This window comes from Cinclus cinclus, chromosome 6 (genome assembly GCF_963662255.1).
Source record: "Cinclus cinclus chromosome 6, bCinCin1.1, whole genome shotgun sequence".
NCBI lineage: Eukaryota > Metazoa > Chordata > Aves > Passeriformes > Cinclidae > Cinclus > Cinclus cinclus.
In genome coordinates, this window is record NC_085051.1 from 37,234,881 (window position 1) to 37,261,199 (window position 26,319).

Here is a 26,319-nt window from a genome sequence, read left to right on the forward strand (position 1 = left end):
ACATAACTACTTTCCCCTCGATTCTGGCACAGAAAGGGCAGTACAGCTGCACAGCTAGAACATGCTTCCTGAATAGCAAACAAAAGACAGAAAATGCAATGACTGTGTAGACAAATATCTGGAAAGTCATGTTACTGAAGAGAGCAACCAATGTTCTGCAAGCAAAATGATGAACAACACATCAACAGGTCCATTTGGGACAGACTAAAATGGCACTCTACTAATATCCAATTTAATTTCCCATGTCCAATATCTCTCTGTGCCCATTAGTAGTCTGCCAATTGATTTTAAACTTCCAAGGCTTCTTCCCATTGAACTAGAACTTTTTTCCCCCCATAAAGTGCAAATAAGACTCAGTTTTTTACCACTAGTTCTAATGACCATTATCTTAATTACAAGAGTGATCAAAAGCCAACTGGCTGAGCCACTACCACTAGGCTTGAGTATCAGATACTCTTTTTGTTTAACCCTGCTTATTGTTTCCAGCAAAAAGCAAAGAGCAAACAAGTCTTTCTTCTACCAGATGCAGCATGACAGGAGGCTGCCTTAAGTACCATCAGCATAAGATGCACATCCTAGACACAACCACTGCACTCTTGTGCATAAAATGTTTTGCCCTGATTTGCTGGAAATTGAAGTCATCTTTGGGACCTTATTTCCTCACAAAGAGTTCATGAACAGTTGATTAGTCTTCATTAAGAGGTGCTTCTCTCTTCCTCGCATCTACATTAAAAAGAAGCAAGAAGTGGTTAAAACAGGGGGTTCTGACTGTACTCATCTGAAAATTCAGAAACAGAAAAAAGTTGGTTTGTTTTCAATGGACAACACTTTCCATTTCAGAATCATGGCATGAATCCACTATGTGGACTCAGCTGCTATATGGCACCACAGCATGTTAACAAGAACAGTCACACAAAAATCTCGTACATTTGTCATATTCAGATTGAAGCTGATTCATGCAAAAATCAAGTAGCCCCATAAACTCTGAGACCCCAGATCAGTGATGCTTTCCACCACCTCTTGGCCCCCTTTTTCATGATCCTCTTTAAGGGTGAAACCAGCATTTGCTTTGCATACAAGCTACAGAGATGACAACAGTCTGTTCTGAAAATCTTTTGACTAATCACAACTTTGCCCGGCTGTACACATTTTTAAAAAGACAAGTGCTCTCCACACTGTATTTTGTGGAGGCAGCCCCCGAAGACCAGACTTGAAACTGCTCTGAACAGCAAACTGTACATAATAGTCCCAGGTAGGGTGCTGGAACACATCTAGACAACTCGGTCTGTGACTCATATGCTGTTACTACAGCAGCAAGCAGTGTGGCTGCCATTAGAAAGCTGTGTCACCTCTTTGGGGGCTTCTGTCCTTTACTAATACAGAAGACAGATCCTATTCATTCACAACATTTGGAGAACACAATCATTAAACTGTTGGTGAAAGTCTAAACAGGGTAATAAATAGGGTTTGGAGGAAGCAAAATATACCTCCCAAAGGAAAAAAAAAAGAAGAGCTGACTCCCTGTGACTGGGGTGGTCACTCAGGGTAGAAAAAAAAAAATCTCAGGCATTTGGGACTCAAATAAGAAGTTGCCTTTCCCATTCTCCCCATTTTTTCATCAGGGATTCTAGGGCCAGGCCTGATCTGTCACAACTTCTCCACTTTGCATAAAATAACTGACTTGCAATTAGAGTTGAAAAAGCTTTCTAAAAATGCATTACATATGCTTGTAGCTACAGAATCACTTCTGGTCTGTCTCTGACTTTGGAATATCAAAACACATTAAATTCTTTCTGGTGAACATTTATTAAAAAATCATACCTGTTAAGTTCCTGAACTTCTTTTTGGCTTCTGCTCTTTCTTCGGCATCAAAATACCACACAGTCATGGCATATCTATGAAAGAAAGAAACCTTGCATTTCTTTCCACTTTTGATATTAAAATATAGCACTGGCGTTTTATGCTCATGGAGAAAGCAAAAACAAAACTGGATTAGTAGACTAAAATAGTAGAATGAAAATTACATATCTTTATAGGCAAACAGACAGCATTTTAGTGTGTATTTTAACAAGTCATATAGAAATATACGTGAGAATTTCTGCTGGAGGCACAAAAGAGAGCACAGCCCCTAGTAACAGAGGGCAACAGTAGTTTCCAGACCTTTGCACATTTGTCTGTTCTGGGATGGCTGTAGGCAGCCTGGGGGCTACCCTGCGTCACATCAGCTTTTCAGAGCTTGCTGACAGATGATAGCCCCAACAATCCCTATAGTGTTACAAGGGCAAAAGAATAACCCAGCACCTCCCACCTAAATAGCTATGCCCAGCGTGGAAGATTTCTCCTGTCAATGGTTAAGGGCCTTTTTTTTCCAACACATGAGGAAATTAGTTTGCTCCTCTTTACTTAATGCAAGAATTCCCAATGACTCAAAACCAGGAAAGTCACTCAACATCTGTCTAATTTTTATGCACATGTATTTAAACATGATGGTCATAATTTTGGAGAAAAATATTGGTAGAAGACATGCTTTGGGCTTTTTCCTAGCCAAAAACCAATATTAAATATGCTACTTACCTGGTTGCATAGGAAGGCTGGACTTCATGTGGGTTCCTTCGATCTGACCAAAAAAAAAGTAATCGGTCAAAAATCGGCTCAACATCTGCTACATAGGACTTTCCTTCTGGGAATATTCGAAGAATTCCACCATGCAGCTGAAAGAAAAGGAAAGATTCTTTTTTGCACATACAGTCACATATTCACATGAAAAATTACTTACTTCCCCCTCCTCCACACCTAACAAATGGGGAAAAAACATGTAATAATAAACATGACAGGTACATGGCAACCCTGGAAAACCTCTCTGTGTCTCTTGGCCACTTTCATTTTACCAAACAGCTTGTAATGTTTCAGCATAAGCTTCTGTCTAAAGGAAATTAACCAAGATAAAGGTAACACCAGCCCTGCAGCAAACACTGAGAAACTTGTGAGCTTCCAGTCACATTTCTAGAACCAGTGAATACCACAGAGCTGCTCTACCTGACCAGGTACATGTTCTACCTACCTGAGATGAGGCTCTCTCCCCAACAATTGTTAGATACTGCTTAAGGTATTCCAGAACCCATACCTGATCTTTTAGTAATTAACTTTTACACCTTGGGAAGAGTGAAGTATGTTTTATTGTTAGATTTGTAGAACTTCTCAAATGATTTATAGATCCCAACCACCATTTTTTCCACTTGAAACACAGCCTGGTTTCTCTACCATATAATTTGTCTTTCCATGTGCCACAGTTTTCAGGAAAAAGGTCTTGGTGATCTGCACACACTCTAGAAACTTCAAATATAAAGAGGAACCCTGCCTCCTCCTGCTGCTGTTAGAGGGCTCTTTGGAGACTTTAATGTTGGATCACAGAGTGCAGGGAAGATGCTGTCAGTGCAGCACCAACCTGACACGGTACCTCCATGCCACATGCAAATCTCAGTGAGAAACTATTAAGTCAGGTTTAAAGCCACATGGTTGTTTTCAAAGCCCAGTATGATTATACTCTTATATTGCACATCCTCCAGCATACATTTATGTAAAATCACCCTACGTAATAAACTCCATCAGTGTCCTGCATTTCAGTTAGCTTTGCTTAGTGCTCACATGGGTGCCTCTCACTATTTGGATAAGGATGCAATGCTTAAAATAAACTGGATATTTGTATTTCCTCCTCATCTCCTCCTTCATTTTATTGCATTGAGATGTTTCACTGCCATACTCTCTGTAACGGGATGTGCCTTTCTACAAGACTGCATTTTTCAATGACATTGCCTCTGTATGTGAGCTTACTTATAGGGGTTCATAGCATTTACATGTGCTTAAGGAACATATGGGCCTAAAAAGAGGCTAGAGAAGCAAAAAACATTGGACAATTTTCAACTGATAACCCCCGTCAACGGTTTGTGCTGCATTACAACAGACTTGCAAAGAGACATCCAGAAATTTTACAAATCCTTCTTTTGCTCCTAATTTAAAGGTATAGCACATTCAAGGCTGACTTAACTACCTTAGAGTAATACAGACAGAAACAAGAGTACCATTCTGTTGAGAGACCCACTGGTGGAATCAAACCCCGTGTTTGTTCCTCTTCCTAAGCCCCACTGCTTCACAAATAAGAAAAGGGAGCTACCTGAGTATCTTCTGCAGGTTAGCCTGAAGTATCAAGAACGATAAAGTCACAAATTTGGGCTGTCATTTTACTCTGCTTCCAGAATCCACTTATTCTGTAGTGAACTGATTTTCTTTTTCTGCTGTTTCCTCTAAACAAAGTGTTAAGAGCATACAGTCCAGTGCTTATAGCTTTGTTCTACAGCAACAAAACAGTATGTATGTAGAATGGGACAGGATGATAAGGAAGCAGTTCAGATTTTTATTTCCAAAGCATTGCCAAAAACACCCAGAAAAAAAAAAATAGATGAAGAATGGACCAGCAGTTCAGAAGTTCATCAGAGTTCACAGAAACAACAGACAGCTCTGAAGCTCTGTTTCCAGAGTAGTTTTTCCTTCCTGTTCTGCCTCAACCCCATGGCTTACTCACCTTGGAGTCCCAGTTCTTATTCAGGTAATAAATACAGGTGATGCAGCGCCCATCACCATTTGGATTGTCCACATGACGAACATACCCAGTTCCATTTCCAGGATAGCAAGCAACCATGGCCTGAAAGATACAGATTGTAAAATCATTAATTGTAAAAGATGCCTACCTTCAATTTTAATTTGATAAGCATCCTCCCACCACCAGTTTGGCTCAGTATTTTTCAGATGATCAATCCAAAACCTAGAGCAGACATCACCTGATGTTATCTTTGCACAAACATCTTTCACAGGACAGCTTAGCCAGCACAAAATTCAAAATTGGAAAATAAATTCATAATTTATTCATAATCCCTTCATAATTCCCAATACACACACTACAACAAAAGGAAAAAAATTAGATTAGAGCACTAGTATGTATGTATTGTACAAGCTTGTCACAAGCTACGTGACTTTGAGGCAGTTTCAGCTGAAATTTGCTTGGGTTTCTACAGATAAGCAGTCATTGCAAAACTGATTTTCCAGTCATAATGAAAGTAGAAAGCAATCCCAGGATGTCATGCTTTACTACCATCACCCTCCTCTATTCATATCTTCCAGTCATTGTCATATACACACTTATGACCAACTCAAAGTGAGGGTCCCCAGGAGGTGCTGTCCATAGAGCAAAGTCTGCAAAAAATTGCAACTCCTTTGTGCTGTGTTTGCACAGGGCAGTGCACGTTTGCTTTCACAGACTGAGCCACAGAACTAACCAAACTATTTTCAGAACACACTTTGCTCTTTGATCATCCTCAGACTTGCTGATACAAACACTTAATTCATGGTTTAAATTTCACCTTGAATGAGGAGGTAAGACTTACATGAATTACTCCAAACCACATGGCAACCAACATCACCTTAAAAGGTTTTTTACAGCAAAAACATATTAAACTTAGCTGACTTGATTAGCAGCCTAAGCAGAATGCAGGCAAGACCAGGTGAGACTGCTGGTAGGGTACTAGATCTTCATCTCAGTTACTCTTCACTACTGGGGCTACTTGGCAGTGATACTGATCACCCCTATATTGCAATAGAAATCTTATTCCCACTCTCCTGACATCTACAGATTTCTTGCCAGTATTTACCAGCAACACTGATGGGAAATGAACTAAATTAAGTTGGAAACTGCAGATAGTGTTCAGATGTGGTATCTGCAGAGATGAGGAGAGAGCAATTACTCTCTCAATCACTCCTCAATCCATGGGCTGTGTTCCCATAAATAAGTTTTGCAGGAAGCACACCATAGGCTCACATTCAGCTCACTGTCCACCAGGATGACCTGAGGGTTCCCAGGCTCCCCTGGGGAGCAGAGATGCTGGCACCCCCAACCTGTCTTTCTGTAAAGGGCTCTTCCTTCCCAGGGGAAGGAATCAGATTTGCCCATGCTTAATTTCACAAGGCTCCTGTTGGCCTATTCCCACAGTCTATCTGGTTTCCTTTTAGTGGCAGCCTTGACCTCAAGGGCATGAAGTGGTCCCCCTCAGTTTGGTGTCTTCTGCACAGCTGGAGAGTGCACCCTGCCATCTGTTTCAGGTTACTGATAAATAAAGGTGTTTAACGTGACAGGTCCCATGACAGATCCCTGTGGTGCCCCATTTGGTAGCAGCCTCCAGGTATATGTCTGCTTGACCATGACCCTCCCAGTCCAACCATACACTCCATTTTTTACCCATCTACTTTTCCATCCATTCAGACCATAAAACCCTAACTTCAGACATAACAGTATTTTACATGCCTGTCCCAGAGAATGAGGATATGATCGCACATCACTTTGCATGACCTGCTCCAACAATCTGATATACACAGTTGGTAATGTAATTGATAGCTGGAGACTGACACTACAGGCTTTGCTAAGAGCAATTGAAAATTTTATCTAGAAACCCCAGAACTCTTGTTTTCTACTTCCAAGCACATGTGACAGGCATGCTCTTCTCATGGGAGAAGACATGGAAGGTACAGGGACATGACAGGCACACGCTGGTTTAATCACAAGGAAATTTTACTGTGCCAACAAACACCAACAGGGAAGCTACTTCCAGCCAGCATAGTGGATCCTTTGAACCTTCTGCTACCAAAAACAAAATCTATCCACAGGTGTCAGCCATGTATGAATGAACTTTCCTCCCCACAACAAGCACCAAAGCAGTGCCTGCAGGCAGCAGTAAGTCACCATGGCCCATTTGCCATACCTCAGGCCACAGATGCCTAGACACTAGTAGCCTGCAGGGTCAGGACGTTATGCTAAACAAAAAAAGCAGGTACTTTTAATTCCAAGTAATAAGCCCTCTTCCATAACACCTGGCAGTTAGGTAGATGCCTCGCTGTAGATCCTATCTGCTCTGTTGTCATTCCGCTGTTACAAATGGCACGAGAGCTGCACTGCATTTCACTATCAGCCTGGTAATGGCAGGAAGGGCCAGTCTAGAGCACAGTGCTTGAAACAAGGTAAGGGCATAAGCCTGGTGGAAACCACCAGTCAGCTGTATCTGCAATGGAATAATGGTCTGAAGGAGCTGTGCCCTCACTGGTGAGGATAACTGGAATGGGGGAATGCATGAGGTGGGTTACTAGCACACTACATCACACAAGTGCGCCTTCACCCATCCCACACGCAATGAGCTGCATTAGGTCTAAAAATTAAAATAGTAACCTTTTGCAAAATGGAGTTTTCATACACTGGGAAGCACAACCCTGGTGCCCCTGAAGCTGTTCCATCACTCCCCTCCTCAACTGAACAGGGACAAAGAAAGCGTAGCGAAAGGCTCACGGGTTGATAAGGATAGGGAGAGATCATTCAACAGTGACTGTCACAGGCAGAACTGACTAGACATAGGGAAACTAATTTAATTTATTGCAAATCAAATCAGAGTAGGATAGTGAGAAATAAACCCAAACCTTAAGATACCTTCCCCCCTACCTCTCCCTTCTTCCCAGGCTCAACTTCACCCAAGTTCTCTACTTGGCCAGCAGTGGGTCCATCTTCTAGCCAGCTGGCATTGGCTCTGCCAGACATAGGGGAAGCTTCTGGCAGCTTCTCACAAAAACAACCCTGGTAGCTTCTCAGTTACCAAAATCTTGCCCTGCAAACCCAGCACATCCGGAGAACTAAGAGTACAAGGAGACGGGGCAGCAATACTGACAGTGGGGCAGGGAGGAGGGCTGTGCTGCGAGCTGGGTGCAGCACAGCTGCTGCCAAGGGCACGGGCACCTACGTGGCCAGTGAGACCCAGAGCCCAGCTCAACATATCAGAGGGACAATGCTCGATGGGACTACAACACTGTTGACCAATAATACCTCATTTAAAAGTCAATGTACAGCACAAAATTATGGTGGCCTTAAGTCTTTCTTTGGAGCACGGACATTGCTCCAAGATTACTGAACTGCCTAAAAAAATCAGTCCAATATTACTACTATTTTTAATGCCACAAACAAAAAGCTACTGAACAGCAGACTGAAGGGCAGATCATAAAAGGGATTTAGGTGCTTTATTTATTATGGAAATCTAGGCAAAAGGCCAGAGTTTTCCCCGGCCTCCCCCACATAATATGTTCACTTAGCAGAACATGTGCTTTGTCTCCAACACTGATGCATAATTTATTTATTTACAGTGTGCACCTTTTCCAACTGCAACACTCCATCCCTGGAGATTAAGTGGAACAATTCCCACAGAATCCTAAAGCACAGGCCACACTATAGTTAACTTTCAGAAAGGCAAAGAGAAATAAGTTTTCTAGTAGCAGCAGCGAAAGAAGAAAAGCAGAAGTGAAATATCCTTTTTCCTGGCACAGCGAATATTTGAATGAAACCTTAAACAATGAAGGGAAATCATTCTGGTCCTCCTAGAGACTGTTGAAACGATATCAAGCTTTATCAGAGCAATGGCTGGAACAGCTCCAGAGCAGATCATGCCCGCCTCAGCAGGGACTCCAGCTGTTAGCAGTACTTTTGGATTCGTTTAAAACAAACAAGAAACAGGAGATGAGATGCGTGACCCAGACTTAATTTAGGTAATTTGTGAACACTGGTATTTGCCAGCTTATTGCATGGTCTAGTTACAAAAGCCAGAGGCTCAATAACAATAATCAAACCATTTACCAGGTGTGCACGTGGAATGTTAGTAAAAAATGTTTCCTACACTTTTGGCTATTGTGTCCAGCAAACTCCATTTTTGGAAGCAACTCCTCTCTTCATTAACCAACTCCAAACCTAAACTTAATCAAACTAACTATAGCAGGCAATAATGAGCAGGAATGTACCTAAGTTTTTCAATACCATCTCTTACAATGGCTGTTGGTTGGCTCAACTTCCTAGAGCAAGCACTCAAAATTTCTCCAATACTCCCCTTTTCTAAGTTAAAGAAGAGTTAGTTTTACACAACAGCTGAATGCTTAAAAATTGATATCCAGATGCATGCCTTTGGAGTGACACATACACACCACCATATGAAGACCAACGCTCCAGCAGTCAGGTCAACAGACATAAATTAAACCCTACAAAACTTGGAATTTGAAAAGCAAATCATCAAGACTAAAGCTTCTGCCTTGTTATTTTCAGGGATGTTAGCTTTCCCGGGAGGGTGCAAATCAACCACAAGTTAAACAAGCAGCAATTACCAGGTTTAGTAAGGACCCAGGAATCATCAGTAAATTCCACGCTGCACAGAAGCTTGCAAAAATAAATTATCTATCATTCAGTCTAAGTATTACACTCAAGTCAGCCAGAGAAATATGCAAGTCAAACTGCAAGACACTGTCAAAGTTTGAATGCTGATAAAAAACAACTGTCCATTGAGAGGATTTTTCCCTGCTTCCCTGTGCTTCTAGCAAGCAGAAAAACAAATTCTCTTTAGCTGATGGCCAGGATCATGCTGTGAGACACAATCTACAAAATAAGCAGTGCTAGAGCAGCCTGATACTTGGAACAGAGTATTTCAGAGAGAAGATGTCTAAGTGGAAATGAACAGTGCTGAATAGGAAGCAGTGGTGACACACAGAAGAAGCAGCTCCCTGTGCTCCCTAGCAGATTATATAGATGGTATTGTAACCCCATACTAATCCTGTATTTTTCTCTCAGAATTAGTATGATCTTTGCAACCAGCAGGGAAAATCCTGACCTGTGCAACATAATCCTGCCAACACCAACCACCCTTGCAGATTAAGCTAAAGACTCCACAATATGCTTTTCCATTTTCTGTGCCAGATTTTTACAGTATATTGCTGAAAGCAGCTACTTTTGATCCCTTTTATAGATAATCTCTGTGTACAGCTTGGACATCAGACAGGTATATTCAAAAGTTATGTGCAAAGTTGGTTGAAAGGTTCTATATAGGCACAAAGCAATGCTGATCTACAATATCACTATAATGGTTGTTTAGAAAACCAAGGTATTAAGAAGAATTAGCAGTGCTGTAGCCATTGCAGCTTTCACATATGTTTTTATTTGGCAGCATACTTCCCAAAATTCAGCCCAATATGTGGTTCTCAGTTCTGAACCTGAGGTCAAACAAAAATCAATTTTGACCAGTCCTCCAGGAAATGAGGACTACCAGGGTTCACTTGACTTAGTTTTGAATGCATATTGTGCTCAACCTGATTCTACTTCACAGATGTGCACAGTCTTCACATCCAGGAAAAAAAAACAAAAAGGCATCCAGCATGTTCTACATTAAAAGAACATGAGTAGTCTGACATTTCATGATCAAAGACAAGAGATTCTCAGTTGAGGCTTGACTGACACACAATCGCTATGGGGTGTTTCTTAAGTAATTTCTTATTGCACCCAAGTGTTTTCTGCCACACAGCTTATAATAGTTAAGTATAAAATACTCATGAACATTATTAAATTATTAGTTTGTTTGAATTTACGGAAGTTAAAATATTCAACTGCTATACTGAAGCATGAACTGGGACCTGGTCTAACTTAATACTCTACATAGATGGGAAGGAACAGAGGGAAGAAAATTATGTTGAAACACCAACAAATCAGAGACATTAGCTTACTGCCTATTGGAAAAGGAATCACCAGTTCCAAGAGGGAGTAAGATTCTGCTCACCTGAATCAAGCAATACATGAAATGGGCTTCAGTGGCAGCATTGCATGAGAAACTGACCCCTCATTTCTTTAGCAAAATTTGGTTATTGGTCTTCAATCAAATTCTTACTTGTAACGGCATAAAAAAATATCCTGTTTCCACGGATAGCAATTCCACCAGGTGGTGTGGTACTTGCTTGTCCTTGCTTACATGCAAGTTTGATCATCAGATTGAGATATTCCAGGAGCTGAAACTTCATCTCTCCTTTTCTGTCTTTTGCATGCACCATTGTAGCTTGCTTGTTGTTTGCAGGTACATGAAAGCACTTTTTAAAAGAATTTTTTGAGAAAAAGCCTGAGGGTGGAAATTGTGGGAAAGGCTAGTCTCCCATCTTCAGGAAAAAGATACTAAGACACTGGTTTATTTTTGCTTACCAACCAAAAGTCTATTATTACCTGATAATAATCTGATTACCGTAAAATGGAAAACTGCTCCTGCTTGTTAAATTTCTTCTAAGAACTAAGGGTAGAAACAAAGAGCTACCCATGAAAGCCCTGTTCATGGATTACCTTCATTCCACACAGCTGCAGATGACTGGCATCTTATCTAGTTGTAGCTCAAGGAGCCCCCAGTAAGCTTTCAAATTTTGTGGAATGTGTCTGTAAGGAAACCAGATCACAGACTGATGCTGCTTTAAAAGTGAGCTCTCTGTTAAATGAATCTGTGATGAGGTTTAGGGAGCTTTCCTAATGATTGGCAACAAAATTTAGTTTTTCACAGCCTACTAATATGAAGGACTGTTTCAGCCTGTGACTACTATTTTTTAATTTTTCTCAAGAGAACACACACTTAGAAATAAATCTGGATGCCCTTCAAGTCCAAGCTGGCTGCCAGAGCAGAGCCATTGTGAAATGGGAAGGCAGAAAACAGCCGTGCCTCACGTGTAGGCAGTGGCCACCTGTCAAGAGAACATGGAGCATTTGCAGACCAGCCTTTGGAGACAGCAGTGAGTTCTGCTGAGCTGTTCCATTGCTGGATACTTCCTGGGATCCTACAGGATCCTAAAGTCAAGGGGCAATTCAAAAACTCTGGAAGGATCTGACCATGGAAGAAGTCCTCCAGGTTCCCAAGGGTAAAAGAGCCACGGGCATTCATCTACTACTGTATACAGTCTATATTGCTCACATTTTTTTTTAAAAGCCACGTAAACTAACACTGCTTTCAGACCACCACCCAAATTCTCTATTCAACCTCTGGGCACAGCAAGGAGAAAACAACACTGAAAGTTAAGGAACAAATCTGAAACTGCCATAGGATCACAACTGCCCTTGCAGTGAGCATCTCTGCCTGTCATAATAATTAAAAGAATTAACCTCCTTTCTTGTATGCCTAATTAACCTATGTAAGTCTTTGTGCGTGTCAATGAACACTTTTCTCCGGTACTGCATGTGCTTCTCTCATCTTCTGCAAATGCATAAATCAGGCTAGATTTTTATTTCACATCCTGGTCTGACCTAAACCTACGCTTTGGTCTGTGCTGTTACTGGGTCGCCGTGCCTCGCACGCACACAGCGGCACCGCCGCTCCAGAAGCGATTAGCGTGCTGTGAAAGAGCAGGCATACCATCACGGCAGGACCCCAAATTTAAAAGGCTATTGCCCGTGAATTAGTTCAGTCAAGGATATTCAGATTAAGTCTCCAATTAGCAGCTGTAAACATGCGCAGTGCACCGATGTATCAATAAAGGCTGCTCAGTTTAGAGAGACCGCCCGCCCCTGCGCCTCGGAGCCCTGGCTCGGGGCCAGCGAGATGATGGCTTAACGACAGTGCTACGTGCGGAGCGTGAGGCGATCGGCGATCAAAAGCGAACTTCACTCCAGAGTGCACTTGAGAGACAGGCTGCGGAGGGAACAGGGGAAACCCACACAGGCAGCGAGCACACAGCCGCTCAAGACACCTCCCGGCGCTCCTTCTCACTGGGCTGTCCCTCCCTCCCGTGCTGCCAGTACAGGAACAGAGCCTTATATCACACGCTTTAAAAAAAAAAAATACTGTCGAATTACATTTAGGATTAATTTTGCCTTTGGTGAAGCCCTCTTTCATCACCCAGAAAACTTTCAGTCTCCTCCTCTCCCCAAAGAACCAAACCTGGCCAAGCTGCACTAATGAGAAAGCATCCCAAGCAATTGATGCAGATGGAGAAAGCATCCCCTGTAATGAGCCCTGGGGGACATCGTGACAAGCACCACTCCCTCAGAAAGGCAAATTCATAAATAAGTGCAAGCTCATTAAGGAAATCTGTAAGGACTGTCCCTGTATGTTCAGTTTCTCAGCAGGGAATAACCAGCACAAATATCCTCTGAGGAACATTTCTCATCTATGGGGTAGAAAGACAGTCTCTCAGTTCCTGAAATATTCCAGCCTTTCATTCTTCATCAGCACATCAGATCTTTTCAGTTCACTACTAGTCACCCAGAGGATTACACCACTTTTGTTTTGTTCAAAACATTTCAAGAACTGCATATTTTGATGCCCTTGTGCTTGCACTAATAAAGGTCAGGAAACACAGCCACAACATAGGCAAACTTTTGCTGCCGTTGGAGCTGCCAACATCTTTTTCTGATTATTACCCATTTATTTTTAGCCTGTGGGCCCAGGACAAGTGAGCAGCAGTGCCCAGAAGACTTTTATCAGCTCAATTCGGTATGCAGCACCTCGGACACTTCCCGCGTGCCCACCGGGGCAGCCCTGAACATCCTGGCAGGCAGAGGTGATGAGCCAGCACCCTGAAGCAGTGTGCCAAGGGGACAGGAGGCCCCAGCTGCCAAGAACAATCCTTCCTTGAGGCCACCACCCAGCACGCCTCTCGTGATCCTGCATGATCCACCACACTAGAGGCAGCACCACACTGGGGGAAATGTTTTCCTTTGCCCCCTTTGGCCCAGTGAAAAACACCCTTCACTGCCAGAGAGGAATGCAGGGTTCAGAGAAGCACATCACACTTGGCAGGTACCCCAAATATGCCTCAAGGGTCCTCCCTCTCATGTACGTCTGGGCTTCTGAGGCTGCTAAGACATCACTGCGCTGCATAAACAGAGAGATCAACATTCTTAAGTGCTTGTTATCACAACAGTACCACCAAATTAATGCTAATTGATGAGACCAGTTATGTCCTATGTTAATTTTGGAAGGAAGCCATCTCACTCACTACCCGTACCTTTACAGAGGATCTTGCCTAGACAACAGTACCCTGCATTAAGATTTTGGATGAATATTTAAGGGTAAAACCCATTAAAATTATCTATAATAAATTACCATCAGAAATAATTTCTTCTATGGTTCAATAATGTCTAATATTCACCTCTAAGGCTTTGCCTGCATATACAGTTGTACTGGCTCTGTCTATATGTGCACTTTACAGCAGTGCAATCCCCCAGTTAAAGTGGATAGATGTGTTTCAGTGATACGCCATCCTACTGTGCAGGAAGGGAAACAAGATCTTCAGATTCAAGGGAAATTTGTAATAAAAACTGTACACCTGGACTAAGGCTAGGCAATAAAATGTATTGGTAAAAAAAAACCCAAATAAATCTTCCTAAGTGTTTTAGTGCCTTCCCTCTCCACCATGAGCACAGCTGGTAGTTGCACCACTAAGGTGTAGACAGACACTCAGCAACTCTGAGCAAAGCAAGCATGAATAGACAGACATGCTATGCTAGACACCACAAACTGACTGCCAGCCTTACATCTGCATGTCTTAAAGATATTCACAAAAGCTTGTCTCCTGAACAAGAAGTCTGCTCCTTAATTCAGCCATGGACAACATTAGATTCTGTATTTTAACATTGGCTGCTGAATTCCCACTTCCCTTTTTCCACTGGTCAAGCGTCTCCCATGGATTTATGCTGCCACCACCTGACAGAAGAGACTAACCTAAAGGCTAGCTGTGTTGTGGCCACTGACACAGGCTTAGACTCTCCTGCTGGGGCAATGCCATGCACATAGACACAGCCATGCCTGACACGTTTCAGCCCGCTCATACCTGCTGCTCTGCTCTGCTGCAGTCCCCTCTGGAGCCCTACCCAGTCATTCCCACCACCACAACTCACTAAAACAGCAGCCCTTAGGAGATTTCTCAAGGCTCAGTTCAGAATTGAGTATTACAGCAATAGTGTTCTATGGCATCTAAGGTAGTTTTTGCAGGAAGCACTGCAACTGTTGAGCAAGGGAGGCAGTCTCTCTGGTGTGAGTTCAGGATGTTTCCTGAGGATGCAGAAAGCCTGGAGTGTTCTTTCTGGCTCACTTCCCTCCTTCTTCCTCTTCCTCTCCATAATCTTTCTCCCGGCAGCCAATGTGACAAGAGCAGTATGTACTCAGAGCCACCACAGGGGAAGCCAAGGCTGAGCCAAGCTGAAGGTTGGACAGAGGCCGCTATCCCAGGATGCCAGCTGGTTGGGCAGCCAGAGGAAGCAGCCTTCTTCCCTGGGATGGAGATGAGAGATAGTCACTGCACAGGAATGACATGCTGTGCTAAGAGCAGGGGTAAGAAACCACCTGAGGAGGGGGGGGGAGGGGGTCCTGCAGCTGGCTTTGCTAGAGGTATGGGCTACAAATGCATCTCTGTGATAGGAAGCAGAAAGGGGGAAGGCAGGACAGATACTCGAGGGGGAGGCAGAGCTATAGGGTTACATATACCCGTTTTGGTGTGGAGGTCAAGTAGATACTATGTCTGCCCATAGCTATGGTCACCATTGGCACAACCAGTCCCTTTCCTAACTGCAGCCAAAACACTGTACTAATATAGCTTATAACTAGCAGCAGTAGCTTCTACAGATGGTAAGCAGTGAAACATGCTTTTAACTAAGTGCCAGCAAAGAAAAAAAATTTATTTGTTTCAGTTGAAGACATCCAAGTGTAAAGAAACAAACAAAAACCACATCAGCTACATTTTTACTCTCACCAAGAAATTATCAGTGTAAATGTGAGACTGCACTGAGCCTTTAAGTCACCAGTTAAACATCAAGTAATGTACTCAAATATCTTGGTAAAATGCATGACTTTGACACGTCAGCATTTGACCACCATGAAATGCTGAATTACACCAAATTTGGCAATGAGGACCAGCATTCACAAATCTTCTCACAGCTCCTTCATGAAGAAGTCTGTAAAACAGTTAACCAGGCAGTGACCCTTCCTGCTGGCCTGCTTCAGAGAAACCATGCATGTGCTCCATACAGCAGATGACAGAGGGTAAGTCAATTTACTCAGGTGGAAACATTGGCAAATACTGGCAAGAACAGAGTTACCAATACATTCTGGGGGATTCTCTCCTGTTTGTGCACATCTACTTATATGACATGGCTTTTATGTCTTAACAGCAGGACATGTTACAGCATTTATGGTGAAGCTTCTCAGTTTTCCACTTTTCAAACCACTTCTACCACATTTCCTATGGGAAATCAGCAGGGGAAGGTGCACTTGACACATACAGTCTTGAGCAGCAAGCACAACACCCTAGGACTGTTAACAACCCAGGCACGGGTAAGTTGAGGACTAATTGACATTTCTCCACTCCCACCACTTCTTTAGTACCTTCTCTCTCAAATTCTCCTGGTTCTGCTCTACTTTTTCTACCCACATGGTCCAGTGAGGGGCTGTGAAAGATGCTTTCTTCACTCCCTGGAGTCCCAAGGCAGTCAGGAAGGTCTATGCTGACCTCCACCACCACAAAGCCCACTTTTCTCACACCCCAGGCTTCTCCCACTCCATATGGTATTCCCCAGCATGCACTGCCTATCCCTCTACACACATAACTGGAATAACTGCTACTGTTAATACTATTAAGACAAGTTTGCCATAAGAGAGTCGGTTGCAAAGGTCAGATAAAAATCATAACTACTATCTATTTCATCAAGTGAGGTTCCTTGCTGCCTCTCAAGAGACCACATAAAAGATAACCTGCATTTCAAACATAAGAAAAAAAAAATTATACCAAGACCAGGGACGGCACAAGAAATGGAACTTCTCCTGAAATTTTCTAAACACATTTTAACATAGTCTAAGCCAAGCACCAGAACATGTGCTTCAGGTCCCACTGATCTGAAAGAGACTTTAAGAAAAAGTACTTAAGTGAATTAATGAACTGGAGTCAAAATTTTAAAAACACATCACTTTGTATAAAAATTACAGTACAAGATTACATAAGCAATGATTAATTGTATTATGACTTACAGACAAGAAAAATGCAGATGTATCTCTCGTTTGGATTTTCAGGTCCAGAAAAAAGCACAAAAAACAGACTATTTATTTTGATCAAAAGATTCACATGAACTAGATAGATACAAGACTCAAAATAGTTATCTTTTTTTGCTACAAAGGAGGATGCAATTCCTTGATGTTTGGCAAAAGACTTGGCTACTCTGCCACTTCCAACTGCAAAGCTTTAGACAAACTGTGCTGTTTCCAGTCAATGCAGATAGAGTGCTATGCTGTACTCCTGTCATTTACACTGCTCATTTTTATCTGGGTGGCTAAACATGAATATTTAATAAGCCTCCACAGAACCACTACAAAAGTCAGCAAAATTCTCTTGGATTACTTTATTTGTGAAAAATCAGAGCAACAAGTAGGTTGTTTAATCAACTGCTTTCTACTAAGTGCTTTGCATGTTGGCACTAAGTTTATTCACCTACTACCTAATCTTACCAAAGCACAGTGTCAAGAAAAAACTAACTATAGGGGAAGAAGCTCCTTTCTGTTATTGAGAGATAGTAGATGCATATGTGTGAGTGATGGAGAGGAAGCAGAGCTGACAGCTCTCTCCAAACCATTCACAGGAATGATCACGAGTGGTGTGCTGATGGGATGACGTGCCTGTGAAAAGTTTAAACAGTAGGAGATAGATTATTTACTTGGCATGAGGCTCCTTCACAATCTTACTTCACCTCACTGACTGAGCAGAGAGACCTTCTTGCTTTTCTGAGCAACTCTAATCTCTTTTCAAAGCAATAAAAGGTCTAAACCAAATTGTTATGTAGTGTTATGCATCAGTCAAAATCTTCTGTCAAGCCCCACCAAGTTCTGTACCACTGCATCAGTTATTCACCCTGAAGCCCACCACAGCAGCCATCAGCCCTAGGCACAGGTACCAGAACCAGTTTCCAAAACACCTCTTCCCATGAGCTCCTCTACTAATAAACCTTACCAATAAAGCCTTTTCACAGAAGCTTAAGGACATGTGTTGTTGGCAACTTTCTAACATTGTTTCAGTCTTCAGCTTTATGACAGAAGGATTATAGTCATGACAAATTCAACCCAGGGCTTTAAATTCCCTCAAGCTGGTATGCACACATCCTCCTTTTCCATAGATCTAAATAAAACCAGTAACACTTACTCCTGAACTTCCCTTCCTAACCTCCTCAGTCTCTCAAAGCCATCCACTTTGCAAGATGGATGAGCACTATGAGGCCTTCTGGTGCTGAGGGACCACTTGCTCCTGGCCTGCTACACAATGGGAAAACTCAATCCAATAGCAAGAGGAGCAGAAAAAAGTGAGTACCTCAAAGAAACAAAAAAGAAGAAAGTACCTGGCCTTATTAAGAATTACCTTGAAACATTTGATAAAAGTATCGATCTCTTCCAAGTGTATCAAGTTTGTTCAGGAAACATCAAAAATTCATCTATTTAAAAATGCATTCATGCTTGGATCATTGTGGTTTCATCTCCTCCCTCTCACACATATGGGAAGAACTTGCAGTACTGTTGAACACTACCACCTCAGGAAAAAAGTTGTAAAAAAAAAAATAATCTGTGCAGGATGGAAGAGGACAAAGAAGATACTTCCATGTAATAAATCAAGCAAATTTCTCAGGAAGCAACAAGCAGGATAAGTCTGTATTACATTGAGCCACCATACAGATATATCTGGAATTTAAAGAAAGAAGAGTTTACTATGACATCAAATAAAGACATTGGGACTAACACAGCTGGAATCCTTAATGCAAAGTAACAGGCCACTTTTACTGTGTACCTCACCACTGTACCTTACCAGTGTTATGAGAATCAATGTCCATTTTAACATATACTGCTATTAGCAATGAACTGTATGTAACGGACTGAATTATTCATTAACAATTACCTTCGGGAAAGGCATACGAATATTAATAGCAAGGATCATTAGGGAGAAATTCTTCAGAGAATGGGTGATTAGATACTGGAATGGGCTGCCCAGGGAGGTGGTGGAGTCACCATTCCTGGAAGTGATTTGATGTGGCGCTTAGTGCCATGGTCTAGTTGACATGGTGGTGTTCAGTCACAGTGTGGACTCCATCTCAGAGGTCTTTTCCAAACTAATTGATTCTATAATTCCATGGCCAGCTCTCCTCCCTCCCAAAATGCAAGCTCAGCGGGACAGGGCACTGAACTCTGAATCTTGTCATTTCCCCAGTGGCTTTCCCAAGGATACTGCACCTTGAGATGCCCCACACACACACCCCTGTGAGTACAAAGGACAAACACTCCCCATACACAGAGATCTTCGTGCCACCTGTGTTACAGTGGCATTCAGTGAGCAATGAGTCCTCACTCATATATATAAAAGCAAGCTGAGTGGCACATACTTATTTAAGGCTTGCAAGTGATCAAGCTATTGGTCAGCACACCAGTAAGGCAACATCTGCAAGTCCCTGGCATTAAGAGCTGACACAGTACCAGCAAGAACTGCAACCAGAGCAGACATGGCAATGAATAAGAAGTTAGTGCAGAAAATGCATGACCAGTACAGGAGAGACTGTGGAAGACTTCACTGCTTTGCCACCATTGTGTAACACCAGAGTCTAGCAAGACTCATGAAGAACTGCTGGACTGCAAAACTACAGACAACAACAAAAAAATTGCCCCGATGCCACAAACACATGCACAAACTCAGGATAAACAGACCATTCATATCTTTACATTGCCTGAGTGCACTGACATTTCCCTTCACTTACAGGATTAACCACCTTCTGCCTTTCTCTGGTACTATGGCTGTGAAGCATGTGACCAGGCTCCTGGCACAGTGTGATAAAGGTCGCTGATGGATACAACTTCTCTGTCAAGAGGGGAAAAGGAGAACCAAGAGAAGCCACCTGACTGCCAAAAGCTCTGGTGTAACACACACTGAAGGCAGCATGTTTTTGCCACTGCCCACCATGAAATAAGTTTGCCAGTACACTATAGTCAGGTTTTTAAGAGTGGTGATACATAACAGCTACTGAATTCAAGCTGCTCATAACTTCAGCACCTGAGTATTAACTCAAACACCATTCCCTTATAGGCTTCCCATACTTCTGAACCCACTAGCAGGTATGTGCATCACTGTCCGTAAAATATTGGTCCATTGCTCCAACACCCTGTTCCTCCTGAAAGAAGAATTTATCCAAAAGATTCTCCAAGTGCCTCTTTCAGAGAAGTAGTTCTTTTGAAAGTTTCAAAAGTCATTGAGAATAATTTGATGAAGAACAAAAACAAGTGTTAATATGCCCAAGTTTATATTCATCTAATTGTCAAGTAAAAATTATACATTCCTGTGTATAATTAACCAGGCTAACTAATCTTGCTTGACAAACATGGATATAAACATCAGCTTTGACACTGAGCCAAAGCAACCACACTAGGATCTGTGCCAATGCTGAATTCTTCAGTCTCGTATCATAAAACAACTTGTCTGTTGTATTTACAATTCCAGTGGTTCTGGACTCTGCCGGCAGCTGGCCAGAAGAACAGATTTGAACTTATACATTATGCCAGAACATGTGCATTTGATTAGAAGAAACAAATTATACATATTTCTTCTGTATGGTGGTATTCACCAGACCCCCCATTGCAAACTAATTGGAAGGTATGTTTTGCTACCCCTGTATCAAAAATACTTTGTAGCATACAATAAACCAATATATCTCAAGAGGCAATACTGCTCTTCAGCCTACCACAGCTATAGTTTTCTGTTATTCTACTCTTCAACTCAGTACCTCAAGTCAGAAAATTCAGCATTTCACTGTGTTTTAATTGCAAAGGATAGAATTTGAATGTTACAGAACAGCACTTTTCTTTCTTCATATATGAATGCAAAAATATCCCACCTCATTACCTGAGTTATGAGGGACTTATAAAAACTACCCTGACATCTCATCCATTTATTCAATCCTCAGGAACAGAAATCTTGGTAACAACCTGCTAGGCAGACCATATTTCAAGACCTACCTAGGAACACCCCATCATGTGTTTGGCAGAAGAACCCACTCTGGTTTCCAACAAATGCTCACTAGCTATGAACTGTTACCATAAAAGACCTACTTCTCCTGTGACCACTAGAGAGGGTCCACCAGGATGGGATGAGCAGGGTTGTATTATGGCAACAAGCAGAGGAAGAAAGTTTTCAAGGAGGTTCACATCCCACAGGGACTTCTAAATTAACTAATCTCACATTGAAAGCACTTTTTTTTTAACTTCAGGCCATACAGTTGACACTGAATGAGAGCACTTCTGTCTGAGCTGAGAACATCAGTTGACACAGAGCAGCTCTTAAGATTATGAATTCTTGCTTTATTTTCTAACCAGCAGGGCTCACTGGTGTCCAAGAGATGCAAGATGGGCTCAAGGCCCCCAGCGGCAGGCCTGACGTGCATTTCAGCCCTTGGTGGTACCCAAGAGGGTATCTGTGACTCAGAGCAGGACGTGCTGCTCTCACGATGAGGTGCAGAGTCCACTCAGAGCGCAGCCACACCAGTTCAAAGTACCTTCCACCCCTTGCCACAAGGACCAACGCAGCTGCTGGCAGCACGTCAAGCGCTGACTCAGCTGAGGTAGCCCAGGGTAGCAGGCACTGATGGCATTGCTCTGGGACCCTGCCCAGTCACAGGGAGAGCTGCCCTTCTCCAGAAAAGGGGAATACCACAGCCTCAGAGCAGCAGCTGAGTTAGCCCACTGCACACACAGCTTTAGCATTTCCACACATCAGCCAGCCAACCTGTTTTCTGCCATATCTGTCCCTTGCCTCCTCACATCAGGGACTTCCAAGATCCCCCAGGCTCCGCAGAGTCTTTAAAAAAAATAAAAAATAAATTTAAAAAGATACATTCCAAAGACGCTACCTACTACCAAAACATTTCTCAAGTCTTGCAGGAGAAATTTATAGTACTGTCTTTTTGGGACCTGAGGAGTCAGAAGCTGCAGCACATCACCCTTTCACCTGTAGTCCCTGGAGCATGACCTGATCCAGAGGGCACTCTGGGTGACTGGCCCCACAGAGCAAGCTGCAGCTTAGCTTCTGACCACAAACACCCACCAGCTTTTCTGCACCAAGTAAAGCTCCAGCAGAATAGTGACAGGTCCTCAAAAGCAGAGTGACTGCAGTCCTCAGGCCAGAACATCCTTCTGCACAAGGACATCAATCTTCTCACTCTGAGAAGACTAAATTTGGGTCAATTATGCATCAGTGACGTCCTCAGCCATTTAACTACTCGAAAAGGGGAATCATTGTATTACCTTACTAGAAAATGGAGACTAGTTGATGAGAATGCAAAAGCCAACAAGCAGTGCATTGGGTCTGTCAACCTTTAACAATTTTTTCAATCATTTAACCAGCTAGTATTTTAAAATATTACTTACACCAAAGAGAGATCTGTATCACTGGTCTGCAAGGAAGAAAGGTTACATTTCATGAGCAGCCCTCAAATGTCAACCAGTAGCTCCTATGAATATCCAGCACCCTTGAAAATTTTACTTCTGTTCATTCTCTCTGATGCAATCGTAACCTTCTTGAAATGCTCTTGAAATTAATTTGAAACCAGCACAATTCTCACTGACTTATTTCTCTCATTCAGCTGAAAGGAAAATTTCCTTTATTGGACTAAAGCTGTTCAGGTCTTACTATATTTGTGTAGCTACAAAATATGAAGCACTTCACACTAAATTGACATAATCTGACATAAGTTCATTTACTAGGCAAATCTCTCCCCTTCTCCCAACACTTCGGCTGAACACTAAAGTCATACTACTTATTTAAAAGTATAAACCTTTAAATAATGATGGGCTGATATGACATAAGTACTTTTTCATGACAAACTGAGTTACCATGTACCTAAAGGCTTACATTTTACACAAACCATTCTGAACTCTTAGTTTCAACTAATATCCATATCCCAAAACCGTAAATTACAACAGCACATGTCCCACAAAAGTTCTGGTCCAGCTGCTCATGAACATCCCACATCCCTATAGATGTTAAGCTGTGAAAGTATTGCAGGCATTCATTTACATGTATAATCCATCAAATAAAATAAAAACACACTGGATTTAAATGTAGGATTTATGTGTATGCATTTATAAGACTTCAGATGGTAATCAGAATGGGAAGGTTTCATGGTGCAAGAGAAATGTCTTAAACTGATGTGGGAACCTGCATGCACTGTAGCAGACAGTTAGTCACAGGAATAATCTTCCTGCTGAAGGCGTCCTACATCTCAGTTACAGACAGCAGGTGCTATTCCAGGGCCTCACATACCCATGATACTTATTATTGTAACAAGGGGATTGGTTACTATTAATGTCTGATGAAAATTTCTCTGCATTTGGTTTTACAAACAATATTGAGATATTGAGTCCCTTTCAGTCCTGAACTGTTGTCTAGCACTTCTATGTACTGTTTGGAGTCTGACAACTTCTACATTAAAGCACAAGAGCCAGAAGTCTTTCTTTATAGCAAATAACTTGCTGCCTATTTATAAAACAAGTTCTGTTCTGTTTGTTATTACTATTTGTACAATAATGCCTCCAAAAACACCAAAAGTCTCTTTTAAAAATCTTCTCTACAGCCCAAAGTCACTGCCCAAATGACGCTTCTTCCCAGCCAGTGTCAACAGCCTCCATTCATCCAGCTTATTTGTTTTCTAAATACCTTGTAAAAATGCTGGACAGCCTCCTTACACTCCAATACAACTTTTAAGTAACGCCCCACAATATCCACCCCTACACACACCCCCTCTTAGCCAGAAACGCACTTGCAGTAAACAGAAGTCACCCAGAGAAAGGATGAAGATGACCTTAAAGGTGTGCCAAGGCAAGATGGTTATTTATACCTCCTTATACCAGGCTCTCAGCAGGAATAAATGTAATCCAATCTAAGCACACTTTAAAGCATATCTACCCAAGCTTTAACTGAATTGATGAACAGCAATTCAGTGGAGATAAGCATAAGGAACAATGTTTCAACTTTTTATTATTCCAACCACTGTGTGCATTTCTGCGGGGGTGCATGCACAGGTTTCAGTGCGTTCCCAAGCAACTGGTAAACATCACTGAACTTTTCACTGGTAAACATCACTGAACATCATCTTCGTTTTTCAGGAGGGAATCTCAGTACCACTCATACATGCCTTTAGTCCAGTGCAAATTAGGATCAAAAGAAATGCCTAACTTCTCCCTATTGTCACTTATTTTTAAAAGTCTCATTGGTTTTGTTTCTGGCATATCTCTAAAAGCAGCGGACCTTTTGAAAACGCACTATGTCAAGTCAGAAATAAAAGAAATAAGGATGTTTTCAGCATTCAGGACAACAAAACAAACTTATTTCCAAGCTAGTTCGCTTTGCCATAGCAAAGCAGACAAGGAAAGAAAATACAAGTTAGCCCCAAACTAATAGCAGTGCAAGTGCAAATAAACTTCATCGGGAAAGAAACTAATAATGCAAGTGTCCTCTCCATTTCTGAGAAAGCCTAGAAAAAAAACTTCTCTTTAAAATAAAAGTTTGCTGTGCTCAAGCGAAACATCCCATATTTGTGCATACTCATTGAAGGAACGATAACCTCTTCAGCTGTAGAACGGCGACAAGACTTGGAACCGCGAAACTGTTTAGGATAATACTACTACATGGGCGCAAACATCCAAATAATCGGATCAGAGCCAGGTACGTTCGCAGCGAGGGGGTGGAGAGCTTGCTCCCCCCGAAACGTAGCCAAGGTCAGACGTTTTTGGTGGGGTACGCCCCGCGCTGGTCCATCCTATCCACACCTGGATGAGCGCAAGCAGAAGCCGGGTGCAGCCGGCTCCAGCCCCACCGCGAGAAGCGAGGAGCCGCCCGCAGCCCCCGGGACGGCTGCGAACTGATGGCCGGTGTCACACAGGGGAAAAGGCAAGGGACCGCACGGGGTCCGGCAGCCGAAGAGCCGGCAAAAACGCAGCAAGAGGAGCCGCCCCGGAGCGCTGCTGGCACCGACGGGGAGAGGAACCCGCAGCGGGCAGCCCCACGTTCAGCGGGACCCCCGTACCCGGCCAGGGCCGGAGAGCGGCTGCCGTCACGGCAGTCCTTCAGGCAGCACACGGCACCCGGGGCGGTGCTGCGGGACAGCCCCGCGGGGCTACCCGAGCCACAGGCACCCGCTGACAGCGAGTGCCCCTGCAAAGTTTCCGGCAGGTCGCGAAGCGGATCGGGCCGGCTGGAAGCCGGTGCCGGCGGGCAGACAGGAGGTCGGGGCCCCGCGGACCCTTACCTTGGATCGCTCTTTCACGTAGTACTTGCCGAGCCGGCTGCCGCAGTACATCACCAGCCGGTCTATCAGCGTCAGGAGAAAGTTGATGGCCTCGCAGCCTTCCTCCGTGCCTCCGATCCACTTGATCTGGTCGCCGCGGAGATGCCGCTTGGCGACACCGCGGCTGGGGCCGGCCAGCTGCCCGTCGGCCAGTTCCCCGTCGCGGTGCATCCGCTTCACCCGCTCCAGCACGCAGTCCCCCACCACCTCCCCCAAGAAGTTGTCCAGGTAGCAGAAGCCGATATCGTGCAAGCAGGGCACGACGTACTCCAGGGCGATTCTCTCCAGGTCCAGCCTCATGATGTGCCCCAGCGGCATGGCGCGGCGGGGACGGGCGCGCCGCAGCTCTGCCGGCGCCCGCGCTGGGAGGCGATGCCCGTCGGGCCGCCGTCCGCTCCAGGCCGGGCAGGGCAGGGGCTCCGCCGCGGCGCGGGGGCCACGCAAAACTTTGGCCGCTGCGGGCTCGGCTACGCACCGCGGCCCGGCGCTGCGGGAGCGGCGGTGCTGCCGAAGCCCTGCGCTGCTGCTACTGCCGCCCCAGCGGTGTGCGGGAGCGGCCCGGGGCGTGCGGGAAGGGCGGGGCAGCCCCCGCCCGCGGCGAGGCGGGCGCAGATGGCCCCGCGCTGATTAATACGCCGGCTACGTGCGGGATGTGTGCTCGCGCCGCCGCACGTGGGAGGGGCCGCCCGGCGCGGAGCGTCGCCCCGCCCCTTCCCTCCCGCGGCGGCCCGGCCGGCCAATGGCGTGGGGCGGGGCGGGGCCGGCCCGCGGGGAACGCGCGGCGGGGGCTCCCACACGTGCGCGGGGGGCGTGGCCCACGGTCCCGCGCGCCCCGGAGTGGGCGTGGGCAGCGCCATTGAGGAATTCTCCCCTGGCATGTCGGCTGCGACCCCCGCCGGGCCCCGCGGCCGGGGGCACCGCGCCGCACCTCGCCTCGCCTCGCCCTGCTCCGCCGCTCCGGAGCTCTTGGAACAGTCCAAGTGAAGTTCGCCACTGCCCCGCCGGGACTCTCCGGCCGCCTCTTGCCTCCGCCTTCCGCAGCGGCAGTTTCAGCACCAGACGGAACTGTTGCATTAAGCGGCAGATACAGCTTTTCTGGGTGAGGA

The 26,319-nt window shown here is 44.1% G+C and overlaps 1 protein-coding gene across 1 annotated transcript; it reads right to left on the reverse strand.

Annotated features, from left to right (window-relative positions):
• Positions 1 to 685: 685 nt before the first annotated feature.
• EGLN3 (egl-9 family hypoxia inducible factor 3) lies at positions 686 to 25,531 on the reverse strand. Its single transcript, XM_062495294.1, has 5 exons — positions 25,175 to 25,531; positions 4,580 to 4,699; positions 2,575 to 2,711; positions 1,822 to 1,895; positions 686 to 723 (listed from the first exon to the last, which is right to left on the reverse strand). The coding sequence occupies exons 1-5, from the start codon at positions 25,529 to 25,531 to the stop codon at positions 686 to 688; spliced, it is 726 nt and encodes a 241-aa protein (XP_062351278.1).
• Between the last annotated feature and the right edge of the window lie 788 nt (positions 25,532 to 26,319).